Genomic DNA, 15,669 nt, shown 5'->3' with positions numbered 1-15,669 from the left:
CTTAAGTTTACAGAAAATGCCATATTAAAGTGTTTCCCTGTGAAGGACGTCATCTTATTTTCACTTTGAAAATCAGTAAAATTTCACAGGGGCTATTTAAACTTAGATACTCAGATAAAATGTCCAAGCTAGATATACCTACCAAACTATCACACTGTATTTATGCCTAGACCTGTGTAGTGTACATAAAAGACAGATGCTATTTTTTGATCCACACTATTTTTGTGCTCCTCATTCACGTAACGCTGTACAGTCTGATACCCGAGCTAAAAATAAACAGAACCAGCTGACAACCTTTTGCTCTTACTGAGGTTCGTGTAACTGAGCTGTGCTTTGTAGATTTTCCGCAGCAGCAGCTCAGCCTAGAGGATGCTGTACCCTCGGCTGGGCTTGTGTGCGTGCGAGCCGTCCCACTGGGACCGTACATAATCATCAGACAAAAACCAGGATGATGCCCGGAGGGGAGTAGCATAATTGAGTGGAGAGGCGAGCAAGCTGGATCGTCAGGGTAGGATTGGGGATGCAGCAACAGCATTGACGTCATCTCACACACGCAGCCAGTGCACGTCAGCAGCGTGTGATGTCATGCCTGCATGTACCTCACTGCAGAGAGAGGTGTATCTTCTGAGCCTTGTGACGTCAAGTCATTCAAACGCATACGCTCACGCACATGCACACGTGACTTTCACTGATATAGTGGAGTGGTGAGCTGCCATTGGTTCCTCAGGATGCTGCATTAATAGGGTGGGCTTTTCTTATGCTCTGCTGGCTGGACTTTCATGCTCCAACAGAAAGGCTGGAACTTCTGCCTGGATACTGAATTTTCAGCTCAGTAGCCAATCATGCATTTCCTATTCACAGAGTGGCCCAGCTGGAATGGGGATAAAGGTGATGATTTCAGAACAGCTGCTGCTGAGGTTTTGACAATCAGCTCCCCCCACCACAAAACTCCCTTCCAATCTGTGCACTACATGTTCCCGAATACTCATTCCAGGAAGCATTTCATAACACTGACTCAGTTCTGGAGAAGGTATTGAATTTTCCTAGCAGTATGCTACACATTAAACCCCATTGAGCAAGAACTTAGAACACGACTGGATGAAAGTATTTGAATCAGGGTCTGCACAAAGTGTGGCCCACAGGTGTTTGATGTTTGATTTGGCCTGCAAGAGAGTTAATCCCTCTAATCCCACCCCCTGCCCATCCAATTAGAACATATAACTGCTGTCCAAACAAAAAGGTATTTCTATACTTTATTTTTCTACAGTTTGAGCACAGCTACCATTTACACCCTGTGAAAATGTCATGAAGAATGGATCAATAGAAATGCTCCAAAACTGCTTGAAATGGAATCTCTTTACATTCACTTCCATAAAAAGTTCAGAACATTTTTGCCATCTCCTGGAAAGTTGCAATACTTTTTATACTATTTATAATTTATTAATGACTCATTTTTCTTCCTTGTTTTATACTTTTCATTGTATTTTTGAAGTATTTAAATAGCAAAATATAGTGAAATGTTCTACGCTTAAAAACCCCAAATTGAAAGCAACCTACCTTCTTTATTGTATACTGTTTTATTAGTTTTGGATCTCGGCCCACCACAAACATTGCACCTTGACCAAAACACCCTGGCACCTCTGGTTTACACCATTCTGTATCTCATGCATTGGCTGACTTTAGAGATGCAGATATCCAGTATACGTTGTTCATTAGGATTTTCTTTTATTTTCTGGAGGCAAATCAATGAATATATGTACCTTTTACAGTATATGAGGATCAATTTCTACAGTTTAATAATAATGTAAACAATCTCAGAAGAGAAATGTATTCAGTTTTAAAAGGAAGCCATCGTCTTTTCTCTTTAAACTATTTACATGAATTAAAATATAATTTATAACATCAGATAATTTCCACTGTATAGATAATCTGTGAAACTAGATTTTAACAGTTCAAAAATACTGAAATGCATTTTGTCTCCATTCTCAAGACATATGAAATCACACAATACAAAGAAAAAAAAAACACCATTAAAAGACATCCAAGCTAAGTGGCATATAAATAAAAAAGAACAAACTCAAAATAAAACCAATATATGTAAAAATATAAAATCTTACTAGCCGTATTTACCAAATACCAAAAAAACTAAGTTAAAAAAGGAAAAAAAAAAAAATCAGTGAATTTCATAGCCATTAGATGTAAAGACTCGAAATAAATCAAATGAATTGAAACAACAAAAGAAATCAATGTATGCCCTTTGACGCTGATTTTGTTTCCACCAAAGACAAAGTCTCGAAGCAGCAAGACTACGACCATCACTGGCTTCATGGATACACAAAGACATCAGAGATTCTGATAGCCCAAGCTCTGGCAACAAAATGACACAAAATGGGACTGCACTTTCGATATTTGTGATCATGGTATAGCACAGACAATATAAATAGATCCCAAATACAACGATTATTGGTGATTTAGTGGGCATATTCTTTCCAATATTGCAATATACTCTGTGAACGATGAGCTGATAGGGTAATAGATGTGACAAGATTTAAAGTGGTATTGTATTTTTTGTTGTTTTTGTCTTTTACCTTTACGTTTATTACAATAACAATGAACACATACACGCTCCAATAACCCACACACACTCGCTCCCACACAAACAAGGCTGATCACAACATTCATTCGTGAAATGAATTGAGTTGATGTGCTACTGCACTTATTCCTGTACAAACATTAAATGTATCTTTTTTTTGGTCAACTTCTCTCATATAGCGATTGCTGAAATGAAGGTGTATTGCATTTTGAAGAGGGTTCCCTTTGGAAGTTTTTTTGTTTTTTTTTTTCCTTTAATTTGGATTATCTCAGTCTGTACATTCTAAACTGATGTTGAATGCTGAAATGTACTGAAGTGCTTTCAAACGCTGAACAAAAGTGTCAAAGATCTTCATAAGAAATTATATCATCTATATATATTTATATATAATGTATATATCATCTATATATATTTATCTACACAAACCCAAATACATATATATTCATATATGTATATACTGTATACACCTTTCATAATATGGCTGTATTGAAAAAGTTTACTTAAGAAAACAGATTGGAGTTTTAAAGGACAGCAGACATTATTATTAAAAGCTAGATAGCTGTTTCCCCCTTTTGTTTTTAAGGCTCTCCTCGTGAGATTGGGCTGTCAGTTTATTTTCTCATAAGACCCGTTGAGTGACCCAGCGCAGGATTCAGCAGGTCTACAAGTGCACGCAAACATACACATACATACACATACACACTGCTTGTCACACGTCACAGTTCGTACTCATCCACTAATACCGCACGACAGTGCAGGTGGATTCAGTCAAGTGTTGTCCACGTGAGTACCAGTAGAAAGTGGCAATACTATATAGAGTTTTGACAGAAAACCCCCAACCTCAAGCATACTTCAGTGCTTACAGCTCCGTTTATGGATTATGTCTTGGACAGTTGCTATTCGAGGTGTATATACCACTTATTCTTCCAGTAGTTCACTGTTTTTCACTGTATCTAGCAGTACAATATCTCGTTTCAAGGATTGCTCCAAATAACTTTAGACCAACTTCTTCAATAAAAGGCTCTCTTAGATAATATGTATTGCATCGATTCTGCTCAAAAACATAAGAGAAATTACTTAATTACAATAATTAAAAACAGAAAAGATTTTTTCTTCTAAAGGGATACTTTTTACAAGTTTTTTTCTTTTGACTTATGAAGCCACATCCATAGAAAATTCCCTTCTGCACCTCCCTGTATTGCTCAACCTTGCTTACCAGACAAATTGCATCATTGCTTCACTTTTGCCCTAATAGACACGCCAGCTTTTGAAAACACGTGAACACGTCGCTCTCATGTTTACATTAGACACAGTGCTATGTACACAATATATACCTACATATATATATAGATCTATATAGATTTATGTAAACCAGCACATTCTCCCACGTTAGTAGTATACATACTAAGCACAAACACTCGTTCAGGTTTTTTCAGGACCTGCGTGGGATGTTTTTTCTTTCCTTTTTTATTGTAGATGACACGGCGCTCGCTGTGTCCGAAGTGAGCGTGTAGATCAGCGTCCAGTGCCCTAGGAGGGTAGGCCGAGAAGGCACGTCCTGACTGGGTTAGCCTTAACACTGAATAAGGCGTGTTGTACTTAGTGTGCGCTCGAACAAAGTCAAAGGAGGATTTTAGTGATGTAAACATTCAGTTTCCTGTTGTGTTGCTGAGGAGGCGATCGGATAAAAGGGGAGAGGCAGGGATAATGCATAAGAAACACATACATACGCACAAAAAACACACGCACACACACACAGCTCCACTGTACAGGATCCACAGGCTGAGGTCAATGATCCCCAATGGAAAAAAAAACCAAACGCGAAGGCCGGAGCGAAAAGACTTCTACTTCCAGCACGCTTCAGGGGCCAAGCCCAACCTGGGACCCGACAAAAGACAGAGACAGCACGCTTGGATATACTTTTAGACTGCAAAAAACACACAGAGAACAATCAGAGTTTGATACTACGAGGCAAGAGCTAGAAAAAAACCCGCAGACTTTCCCCTATGAGACAGGAGTAGAAAAAGAGAGATTATGAGAGAGGGAGATGTAAACAAAGTAGAGATACGCAGGTATCTCTCGGGAGATTGAGCTTTGGAAATATCATCCTCCCAGATTTCCACCGCCCTTCTCTCATAGGCTAGCAACGCTAACCTCCAACAGCTAAGGGCCATGCAAGGACACGCCTGCTAACTTGATGGGCTGTGCTGCTGGATGAGTCACACTAGGTTTCAAAAAAACCTTTCAAACCAAGACAGATCGACAGGGCAGACTACATTCAGATCTGTTGAGGGATACATTCCACTCAGAAACAACATAAAAACATAAACCCAGTCCTCATCTTTCTGGTAAATGTTCAGATTTTCAGTCTAAATGGGACACCAAGTGCATTTCGCTCACATCTCAAACCAGATGTATATTCGATGGCAATATCATTCAGGGGTAAATATGGATAGTGCAGCTAAACTGGTTGGATCATTGCTTGTTAATCTGTGGCAGCCAGCAGCAGAACCCAGCCAGAAGAGGGGAGAGCGAGAAACCACAAGCTACTACCTCGTTTGAGTGCATAGATGAAATAAGGAAGCACTAAAATTACAATTAAAAAAAAGACAAAGTTTTTTTCCTTTCCTTTTTGATTTGTAAACTCTGCGTTTTCAGGATTTTTTTTTTGTGTTTTTTTTCTCTGCTTTTTTTGTAACACACAGTTGAACATCCACAAAGGTTGACTAATTATTGTTTAGTTTATATACTTGTACGACAAAACGGTGAAAGTTGCAGTTCCACCGAAAAAAAGTGACAAAGGGTTACCAAAAAAACTAAAAAGAAAAAAACAACACGCACGCATACACACATCACGACGACCAAACCGAGAGAGAAGAGAGAGACAAAGAGAGAGAGCAAGGGTTTGCTACAGAAGCCCGGGCCGCTCTGAGTCAGCGGCGGCCGCCTCGTGAACGTGCGCCAGGGAGGTCTGCCGTACTCGCGGCTCTTTCTGTTGTTTCATTTCTCGATTCCATCCTCAAGCCCCAGCGGCCTTACGTCCTCAGTAAGAAGAGACGAGGTCCATTATTTCTTTCTTTCTTTTTTTTTTTTTTTTTTTAACTGATTCCAAATGTTCAAAATGTAAACATGAGGTGGAGTCTCTGCTGAGGTGGGGAGGCGCTGCGGGACAGGGCGCGCTCTGTAAGGCGTGTCAGCGATGCAGACTCCTCTGGGCCTCTTTAAGGAGAGTGTCAAAGTCCAGAGCGTCATACTTGCTCTTCACTGGGCCTGGTCCCGCCTCATCTAAACAGACAAACAAAGCACGGTCAGTCCCTGGACACTGCAGTAGTATATTACCTCATTCACATTTATACATTTAAGATGAATGAACTGATGAAATGGAAATGCTTTTATGTAAGAACTCACTGAATCGTATTATATATTTCTGCATGAATGGATGACTCTTATTCTGTGGTGCCTGATAAAAATAGAACGTATAAAGGCCCATATCCTACCTTTCGTACTTTATTTTGACTGACGAATGTAAATGATCCTTTGTTCTGACTGGCTGCCCTGTATTGGGCCTCATTCAAAAAGCAGTCCAGGCAGAAATGCTACTTATAACTTCAGCATGAATGGGTTTAGCTGTATGGGCTGGCGAGTGAACAGCATGTTTTGAGTTTTCAACAATGTTTACACGTTAACAAATTAATTAAAACTTTTGCTGGGAAAAAAATCAGTTTTCCATTTAGGGGTGGGAATCTCTTGGTACCTCATGATTCGATTCAATTACAATTCAGAGGGCCATGATATGACTATAAAACAACTATCGATCTCTTTTTCTATACAGAATCTCTTTTTTCTCACTGTGTGACGACTTGATACTTTTAAAGCAAAGTATTTGCAACGATCTTTAATGAATTTACTTCCAATATCCTTTATTAATAAAACAAATGGAAGTGATGTGGTAAGTGAACTGGAAAACTCTCACTCACTGCTTTTGTTTGGAGCACACGAGACTCTGCTGCCACTCGTCTGAGATAAAATGCGCAGTTATGGTGAAATAAGATCCAGTGATAACGGATGTCCACGCAGCACGTTACTGCCGTCCGGCCCGTTTTCTTTAGTGTTTTTCTAACTCCGGATTTGATCGTGTTGTAGAGAGTCAGGGGTCACTGTGTCAGTATAATATCTGTAAGACCCAGAGGGAGCCGGTCGGATTTCTCACTCATCCACTAGAGTTTTTGTTATATGCCGCCACAGGCTGTCCTGGTGCTGCACTTACCCACTTCCACTTCAAAAGTTCCACCCTTTGTGTTCCATCAACATTACGTTATAAATTAAATTTAGAAAACTGATTTTGTGAATCGATTCAGAATCCTTCACGTCCGCATCGCAATGCATCTAAGAATCGATTTTTTCCCGCACCCCTATTTCCATTATATGATATTCTGCTTTAGCCTTGGAACCATAAAGCTAACAAATAACAGAAGCTTTTATCCCATCAGTTAGCACTGTGCAAAGTGCCTCAAAGTGTACCAAGTTGTTAATGCCTTGACCTCCGGGATCATTATCATATAAAATAAGGCTAATATTATTAGACCTATTATTCGATTTTTATTGTTATTTTTTTCAGTAGTCATTATTTAAGAGCTACTATGAAACTAATATATAAGTTATATAGTTAGGTGAGTGAAACATTGAATAATCGCAGCACGACTCGTCTTCAATCTGCCCAAGTTCAGCCATGTCACCCCATTGCTGCGCTCCCTTCACTGGCTTCCTGTAGCTGCGTGCATCAGATTTAAAACCCTAATGTTTGCCTACAAAGCCAAAAATGGACCAGCCCCTACCTACTTGATGGCAATGGTGAAATCTCGAACTGTACCCCAAGCCCTTCGAGCTTCGAGTACAGCTCGGCTTGACCCGCCATCCTTCAAGGTGCATGGAAGACAAGCATCGAGAATGTTCTCTGTACTGGCACCCAGGTGGTGGAATGAACTCCCACTGGCTGTCCGAACAGCAGAGTCTCTTGCTGTCTTCAAACGCAGACTGAAGACTCATCTCTTTACACAGCACTTAAATGAGCATTGAACTATAAGCTGCACTTATTTTATTTTATTTATTGTATTGTATCTTATTGTTACTGTATTGCATTGAATGGCACAGAGTTCTGCGTTCAACTCTGGTTCTTTTTCTCTTGGTGTCTGCAGTGACATTTTGTCTCTAGCAGTATCTGAGCTCAGGACTGTCTTTTACTCTAAGCTATTGGTAACTAGCAAAGATACTTTCTCTAGATTGACAAAGCACTTCTTGTAAGTCGCTCTGGATAAGAGCGTCTGCTAAATGCTGTAAATGTAAAAGTAAATGAATTGTGAACCCACATATAAGCCACGTTTAAAGGGGCAACTAATCACAAACAGACTTACTTATGTTGCTTTTATGCTTACGGCATACTGTTATCTACAAAAGTGGACAAAAGTGTTTTGCATAGCTAAAACCCTAACAGTTTCAGGTTTTCATTTTTCCTGTACATTTTTTCATTTTTTACAGACGTATTTATAAAGTTGTTTTTTTGTTTTTTTTTGTAAACGTGTTTTGTTATATTTGAACTATTCTTTTCTGGCTCATTCCTCATCAGCAGTGTTTGCCTCTTTTGTGCTCTTACCCAGATCTATGTAGCGTTTTCTGCCGAACCTCCGGCCACCATTCCCGACATGCTGACCCACAGAGTCCCGCCTGTGCTTCGGACTCAGCTCATTCTGCCTAAAGGTGACGACTCCACAGCGCTCTCTGCACACACAAACACACGCATGGGTCAGTTTTTAATGTTCCTGTAGAGGCCCTGGTTACTAAAACACAGAAGAAAATGGGCAGAAATTGAACGTACTCATTCTTGACGAGCACTTGGCAGTCCTCAGGGTTGCCGAAGGCTTCAAAGCGCTTGCGCAGCATGGCTTGTGTGACACTGCTCGGCAGGTTGTGAATGTAGAACACTTGGCACTTATCCTGAAATCACAAAAGCATACAAGATTGTTAGCTTTTCGAAGCACAAACTAATCTAGCACGAACAACACATCTATTAAGGCAGTGCCAATAAACGTACGCCAGTAACTTTCTTTAACATTGTCTTATTTCATGCCTGATATCCCCAAAAGAGTCAGAAATCTAGATCATGCAGCCAGAACTCTACCTACCCCATCCTCTTGTTCATGTTTAGTGTTATTCCTCTGCTTGTCTCGGTGGCATGCCTCAGAGCTCTCACAACTACGGAAACCAAAACAGCAGGAATGAGTTACAAACAGACGAGACAAAACTGTAAATCGATCTGGATAAGAGCTTCTGTTAAATGCCATAAATGTAAATGAGACAGGAGAAGGATAGGAATGTCCTGATCCAGTCTAAGAGATCATACTGGATCAAGTGATATTGTCACTGCTGTTAAGCTTGATCAAATTGCCAGTTTTGTAGAGATGAAAAAAACATCTGGAAGTTCTTGTGCTTTCATAAGTTAATAAACAGCTTATATGTGTGCAGTGTGGAACTATTTTAGAGTGGAAAATGAAAACATCACAAAAGCCATTGCATTAACTGCAATTTGAGTGCTTTATGAGGTGTCAGTAACATTTTAAAGCTATTGTTGTAAAAATGAAAATATTAAAAGTGAAAATATTAAAGCAAAGATTTTATTCTTAATGCATAGCTGTTTAATTGTTGATGCACCATCCACCAGGAAGACCTATCAGCATCCCTGGCCTTCTGATCACAAGCCCCACTTCACTCTCGCCTGTTTCTAATCACAGGCAATTACCATGGAATATATTAGAACACGTACACTCTTGCGTTCACAAGATATTGCAATTTGACTGTCAGGTCTGAGACATTATTTTCCCAGTGGCTTTGTCTGCTGCTTTTTATAGATTTGTGGAACGTTTTTTTTTTGTTTTTTTTTTTTTGTCTCTCTGCTTTTAGGCCATTTGTCTGCATACACTGCTTTGTAGATGTAACCCTATTCTAGCTGGATTAGTTTTACATGTGGAGGTGAAATCTGAGGGAATATTGACAAGATCCCTGATTTTAATCCAGTATGAATCTGTAATGAGTTTTACAAGTCTGCTAAGTAATAATTCCGGAGTAAATGACCTCCTATAATTCATCAGACTTGGAGCTCCTGAAGCAATAATAGCAGTCTTATTCAAATTAACCTCACTGTAATTTAATAATAAATCCTGGTAATAGACATTGGCATCTTTTTGTTTTTCCACTAACTGCTAAAAGGGAGTTCTTGGCTCTATCCCAAATTCAAAACAGGACTACTGTAATATATTTTTGGTGAAGAGGTAATCAAATTAAATATCCGAAGGTATGGCCAATCAAATTCCGCAAAAATTACATAACTGGACCTCCTCTGCTAAACTAATCCAACTCTATTAGGAATTTCGTCTTGGGTTTTGTGAACTGGCTATTAAAATCTGCATTTGTATCAAACATTTTTATCAACTGTATGTTTTGGATTAGTTTTCCTAACTTTAATGCATTTATGCACTGTGCATCTGCATTACCTGTGATACAAAGATCACATCAGGACTTGGTATTGGCAGATGCTCAATATTAAATGAATCAGTTCAGGACTGGGGGCAAAGAAAGTAACTGAGAAAAGAAGGAGCAGTACCTGAGGGTGAGCTGGTGGCAAGGTGAGGGTGGCTGGCAGGAGTCTGGTGATTGGGCGTCTGCCTCTGGAGTTGGAGAACAGGCGGGTGAGGGCTGTCCCATCTCCTCCAGGTCATGTGGGGGAAAGGCTGGGGGCAAGTGGGCCTGCTGCCCCCCTCTCTTGCTCTCTGAATTCTGCTCCTGCCTGTCTTTCATCTCCTCCTCTCTGTCCTGACTCTCTGCAGGCCTCTTGCAGCTATGGCCTAGGTTCAGCATGCAGTAGTCGTGGTCCCCATAAGCACGTTTGGACTCCCCCTCGCCCGCTTGGCCCATGCGCCTCAGCTGTGCATACAGCTCCGTCTGCTCCGGAAGCTTCCGTAAATGAGCCCGTGCTGGGCACGGACCTTTACCGGGAGGCTCGACTTTACCTTCAGGCTTGAAGAGCTCCTCCTCCACTGGCTTATGGGGGGGTGTGGTGGGGGGAGTGAGTCCTGGAAGATAGCACATACTCATGAATCACCTACACACATCATCACCACAGGTTTTATCATCAGTCTCTGGACACTTAACATAAATACCCATCTGTTGGTTTATGTTTTTATCAACAGTTCACATAAGGTTTTATTTTATATCATTAACCTTAAAGGTCAGCCTTTAATGCTTTATTACATGTATCTGACATTTTAATGAAGATAGTTTTTTTTTTATTTAGTTCCTTAGCAATAAAGTAGCTGGCTAGTGTCATCTGAGCAGTTTTGGAAGTTCATGTAACTATGAAAATCCTCATACTTGAGCAGCTTTTCTCAAATTAGAGCTAGCTGTCTATTACAGTAATGTAAGGTGCATTTTACACACATTTTAATGCGAGCTATTGCTAACTAAACATATTAAAATAATATTTCAATGAAATAAATTACACAGTAAAAATGAAATGAATGGCCAAAGAAGCCTGTCCCTCATACCGTTTGCATTGTTCGTATATAGAGACAATTGGAAAGTAAGTCTACATGAATGTTCTGTACAATACTGTCAGAGACCATCCAATATTTATTTATTTTCTAATCAAAACCGCCATTGTGTACAATATATTCATTTTGCAGCATCAGGAAAAAGCTATAAAATACATATTTTTGCACAAAACTAACTAAAAATTATTAATTTTCTTAGTATTTAGTGTGTCTACCTTTTACCTTTATTACAGTTTTGATTAATCTCAGGAGTTTTGCTTTGAGTTTCCACACCTCCAAAGTTCAGTCTTAGAAGTTGGTTGTATTTTCTGCTTCTCACAAGTCCAAGTAATCCATCGCATTCAATGATGAACGATTTGCAAATTTTCTTGTTTTTTGACTTGGTCCTTTTCGCAGTAAGAGCTTCTTGACAGCAACACATCCTTTCAAACCCATAGCGCTGACTTGTTTTCTCACAGTCAAACGACAGACAGAAACAGAAGTGTTTTACCAGGTCTTGCACAGTTTTTCTATCTTTTATTTGTTTTTAGCTCTAGTTTTGCAAACTAGAAAATAGATAGTAAATTGCCTTGTATCTAATATCCACAGAAATATCTTCTGAAAAAGAAATAACTTGTTTTGACTGAAATAAATGAAAGGTGGTCTCTGACTTTTGCACAGTACTGTAATTTTGCCTATTACATGTATATCAGCACCTCAGATTTTCCCATATAAATGTCGTGATCTGAAAGAGTCTAGCTAAAGGAGTTTCAGTACTTCATTATTCATTTAGTTCGCTGTCTTCCCCAGCACATGCCTAATCCTATGCGTACATGGCTTCCCTCTGACACGCTTTTGAACTTAGGGGTTGAGACAAGTGCTGAAGTCTCCCTAATGCCACAATGGTTCGAGCCCCTCTGACTGAGAGCACGACATTACCTGCTGTGCCACACAGTTCCACGCAGAGAGTCTGCTCAAAGGGTCTGTTGGCATACTGGGTGTCTCTGATCATGACAAAGAGAGAGAAGGAAAGAGACATTGCAGAGTCAACATTAAGGCTTCTGAGAGAGAGAGAGAGAGAGAGTGAGAGAGATAGAGAGATAGATAGTCAGAGAGAGACAGAGATAAAGTCTGAACAGCTGACTCATAAGATAAATGTTGTCAGATCTAGTGACTGAAGAGGTCCATGTTTAGAAAGCGTTCAATATACCAAATTTACTTATCATCAAATCTGAACTATGCATTACTGGCTATGACTCACAACAATATGCTATAATTAGCACAACAAACTAGCTCCAATTTATTTATAGACCAGTGTTACCATGACAGGCCAGTGGAGCGCTTTAGGATATTAAAGCAGTAGTAACACTACAGGGCTCCCAGAAGTCATTTGGGAGACGTCCAGGCGTGTTCTAAAGCTTTAGGCCTGGACTGCCTCCAGCGATCTAGAGTAGATTAGGAGTGAGGGGGACACACACCCTGTTGATTTGGGAGTCAGCGGCAGACAGAGGCAGGCGCGTTTCTCTGCAATTAGAACAGAAAAAGAAAATTGCATACATGGTCAGAGATCACCGCAGCTTATCAACCAGCTCAACACATTCTATACAAACACTGTAGCGTTGTTTTTCACATAGACTTCCCAGTCCTGGTCCTGGATTACCCCTGCTGTGTACATGCTGAAAAACATGTTTTTCAAGTCAACACATCCTGTCATACCAATCAGCTACACTATACATCCAAAGGTATCCAGACACCTGCTCTTCAGGGTACTAAAAGGCCCATAGCACAGAAAAATTATTTTTTTCTCACAGTTTTACAAGTTTATGCACAGTCCATACATGGAAACTATGCTACAAAAACAGCCTGATTTGAGAATTGTGATGTCACAAAAACCAACATATATATATATATATAAAACACAACATTCAGCCTATAGTAGTTAAGCCCCATACATTCTTGCTAAATATCAGCAGTGTTTCAGCATTGGCTGCTTTTGAAATGAGTCACTATGAAGGGCAGCCAATCAGAACAGAGGTTATATACATATATCAGTCTTAAAGACAGTGACAAAAATAGCCTGGTCAGGAAAAAGTGAATTACGAACACAAAAGTTGTAAGTGGACCTCATAAGAAAAATGAAATACAAGAAAAATTTGAATATGAGCCATTTAATAAAGCGCCGGTCCACCTTCAACAGCAGCCTCTACTCCTCTGGGAAAGCTTTACACTAGATGTTGGAACGTGATTGCATGGATTCTGATTCCCTTGAACCACAAGAACATTAGCAAGGTCAAGCAATGTCGCTCCAACACAACCCAAAGATGTTCAAGGGTACTTCATTACTCCAGATACATTTCCACTCGACAGTCAAATGCCAGGGAGCTTTGCACCACTTAGTATTGCACATGGTGACCTTGGGCGTGCGTGTGTGCTCCAGAGTGTGAACACTTTTTTTATGGAGGCTGCATGCATGCAACTTAACACTTGTATCAGCAATGGATGTGTCTTAAATTGCCCTTTTCTTTAATAGTGTCTGTATAATCTTGGACAAATGCAGCTCTTGGCTTGGGTGTAGGAAAATAAACTTTAAAAAACAAAAAGTGGTTCTGCTATGCCACAGAACGCTTTGTCACACCTTTATATGCGTGCTGTACACTAAACTATGCAGGACCAGGGTACTTCAGAACCAGGGCTGAGAACTGGAAATCTGTGAAGAGGGTGAGAAATGGAACAAACTTTTTGACCAATGAGTGAGGTCATTGGTCCCTTACCGTCAGTGCAGCAGGGGTTAGGGGTTTCGGGGGTCTTCTGCGGGTTCATCTTCTGGGTGCTGTCACCAGCAGGACACACAGGAGGGTGTTTCACTAAGCCCTCCTCCTCCTCGCTGGAGTGTCCAGTAGGCTCTGAGCGGCTTGGTCGTGGCTTTTTGGCGTAGCGGCTGGGAAAGGAGGCTAGGCGGCGGGAACGGCGAACGGAAAATGAACCCTCCTCCTCGGGCTCCGGGCTTTTGGGCCGTTTGCTGGCAAGCCCCTGCGAGCCCTCGCCGCTGGCCTCTTTGGGCTCGACTTTGGGCTGAAGAGGGGCTGCAGCAGCCCCTCTGCTGTGGCTGTAGGGTGGGCTGTTTAGTCTGTAAGGCTTGCTCACGTCAAAGGAGGTTACAGTCTCGAGCATCTCCTTGAGCAGCGAATGGGCTTTGATTTCCCTCATGCGGGCGAAGGGATTTCTGGACTTGGTTCCATTGTTGTTGGCTGCAGGTGGGATGGGTTGGGCAGCAGGTTTGGGGCAGTTGGAAGGTCCACTGCGGTGTGCTGGGGGGTTATCGGCCTTGGCCCTGCGTGCCTCACGCTCTTTGCGGTCCCAGCTGGCCTGCTTGCGTGTGGGCAGACAGTATGTGTGCATGTATTTGATCAGCTCCACAACTGAGTGCAGCTCTTTTTCAGAGGTGAACTGAGGCTTGGGCGGCTCAAGGCACGCCGTGCTCTCCACCTCGCTGCTGGATCCCGACTCTTCCTCTTCTTCCTCCTCCTCCTCAGAGTCACTGTCCTCTTCCTCATCCTCCTCTTCATCTTCCTCTTCTTCCTCAGTGTCGGCCGAGGGTGTCTCCTCAGTCTCAGCCTCCTGGGTGGTGGTCAGGTGGCGGTGCAGTTCAGTGCAGAGACGGCCGGCAGGCCTGACCACTCTTGGCTTTCTGTCTGCTGGACACATCCTCTCACTCTACAGAAAAAGGCAGGGCAGAGAGATTCGATGAGTTGTTAGATTTGATGATATAAGAGTAGCCAGCTATGGAACCACTTAAATGTCCAGGCCTTTGTTGGCAGGGCCAATTAATTTGTGCTTAATCAAAGGACACAGAGATCATCAAAGTATAAAATATTACTAAGTAACAGTAAAAATAAAAGATAAAGATTTGGCCAGGTGGTGTCACGCATTCAGCTCGTCGAGTGAACTCCAACTCCCAGAACACCCTGGGAGATCATGTGACTCCGGACTCAGGCACACGCACCTATCTGCGCTCACAATCCCCAGACTTTTGATGAATGTCACCTGTGTCTCATTAGAGCTGAGCATTTAAGCCTGGCTCTGACAATCAGTCAGTGTGAGGTGTTGTTTTCTCTACATCTTACTGAGCGCATTCTTCTTGCTATTGCTTGTCTCACCGTGATTTTGACCGTTTAGAATCGTGTTTTTGACTACGTCTGTTGCCTTTCCCTTTTGGTACTTTTGCTGGTTGTGTGGATTTGTTATCGGACTTTTGGACTGTACTTTGACTACTGCTTTATGTTTTGCCCCTTTTTTGTTTCCTTGGCTGCTAGCTTGACGAATAAATTGTTTAACCTTTCATCCGCGAGCGTCTGGGTTTCAGTCACATTGTAACAGGTGGACACTTTTAAGCCGAGCACTCAAATGATTAATAAACAATCCACAACAAATTCGTTAGTTATGTGAATGAAAAAAAGAACAGTTACTTAGGAATAGTTTAGTTGACATATTCACATT

General features: G+C 41.2%; 1 protein-coding gene across 1 annotated transcript in view; it reads right to left on the bottom strand.

Annotated features, from left to right (window-relative positions):
• Nucleotides 1-1,701: 1,701 nt before the first annotated feature.
• Nucleotides 1,702-15,669, bottom strand: part of ppargc1b (peroxisome proliferator-activated receptor gamma, coactivator 1 beta) — a 50,248-nt gene continuing 36,280 nt past the window's right edge. The window contains exons 5-12 of the mRNA XM_017690078.2: nt 13,944-14,886; nt 12,651-12,696; nt 12,112-12,176; nt 10,248-10,716; nt 8,773-8,842; nt 8,466-8,584; nt 8,244-8,368; nt 1,702-5,878 (exon numbers count right to left, since the gene is read on the bottom strand). Of these exons, the coding sequence (XP_017545567.1) occupies nt 5,787-5,878; nt 8,244-8,368; nt 8,466-8,584; nt 8,773-8,842; nt 10,248-10,716; nt 12,112-12,176; nt 12,651-12,696; nt 13,944-14,886 (1,929 nt within the window). The 3' untranslated portion in view covers nt 1,702-5,786. The remainder of the gene's footprint in view (nt 5,879-8,243; nt 8,369-8,465; nt 8,585-8,772; nt 8,843-10,247; nt 10,717-12,111; nt 12,177-12,650; nt 12,697-13,943; nt 14,887-15,669) is intronic.

The sequence above is a fragment of the Pygocentrus nattereri genome, chromosome 8 (assembly GCF_015220715.1).
Source record: "Pygocentrus nattereri isolate fPygNat1 chromosome 8, fPygNat1.pri, whole genome shotgun sequence".
Taxonomy (NCBI): domain Eukaryota; kingdom Metazoa; phylum Chordata; class Actinopteri; order Characiformes; family Serrasalmidae; genus Pygocentrus; species Pygocentrus nattereri.
Note: the sequence above shows the minus strand (reverse complement) of the source record. Positions and strands in the feature narration are given on the sequence as shown.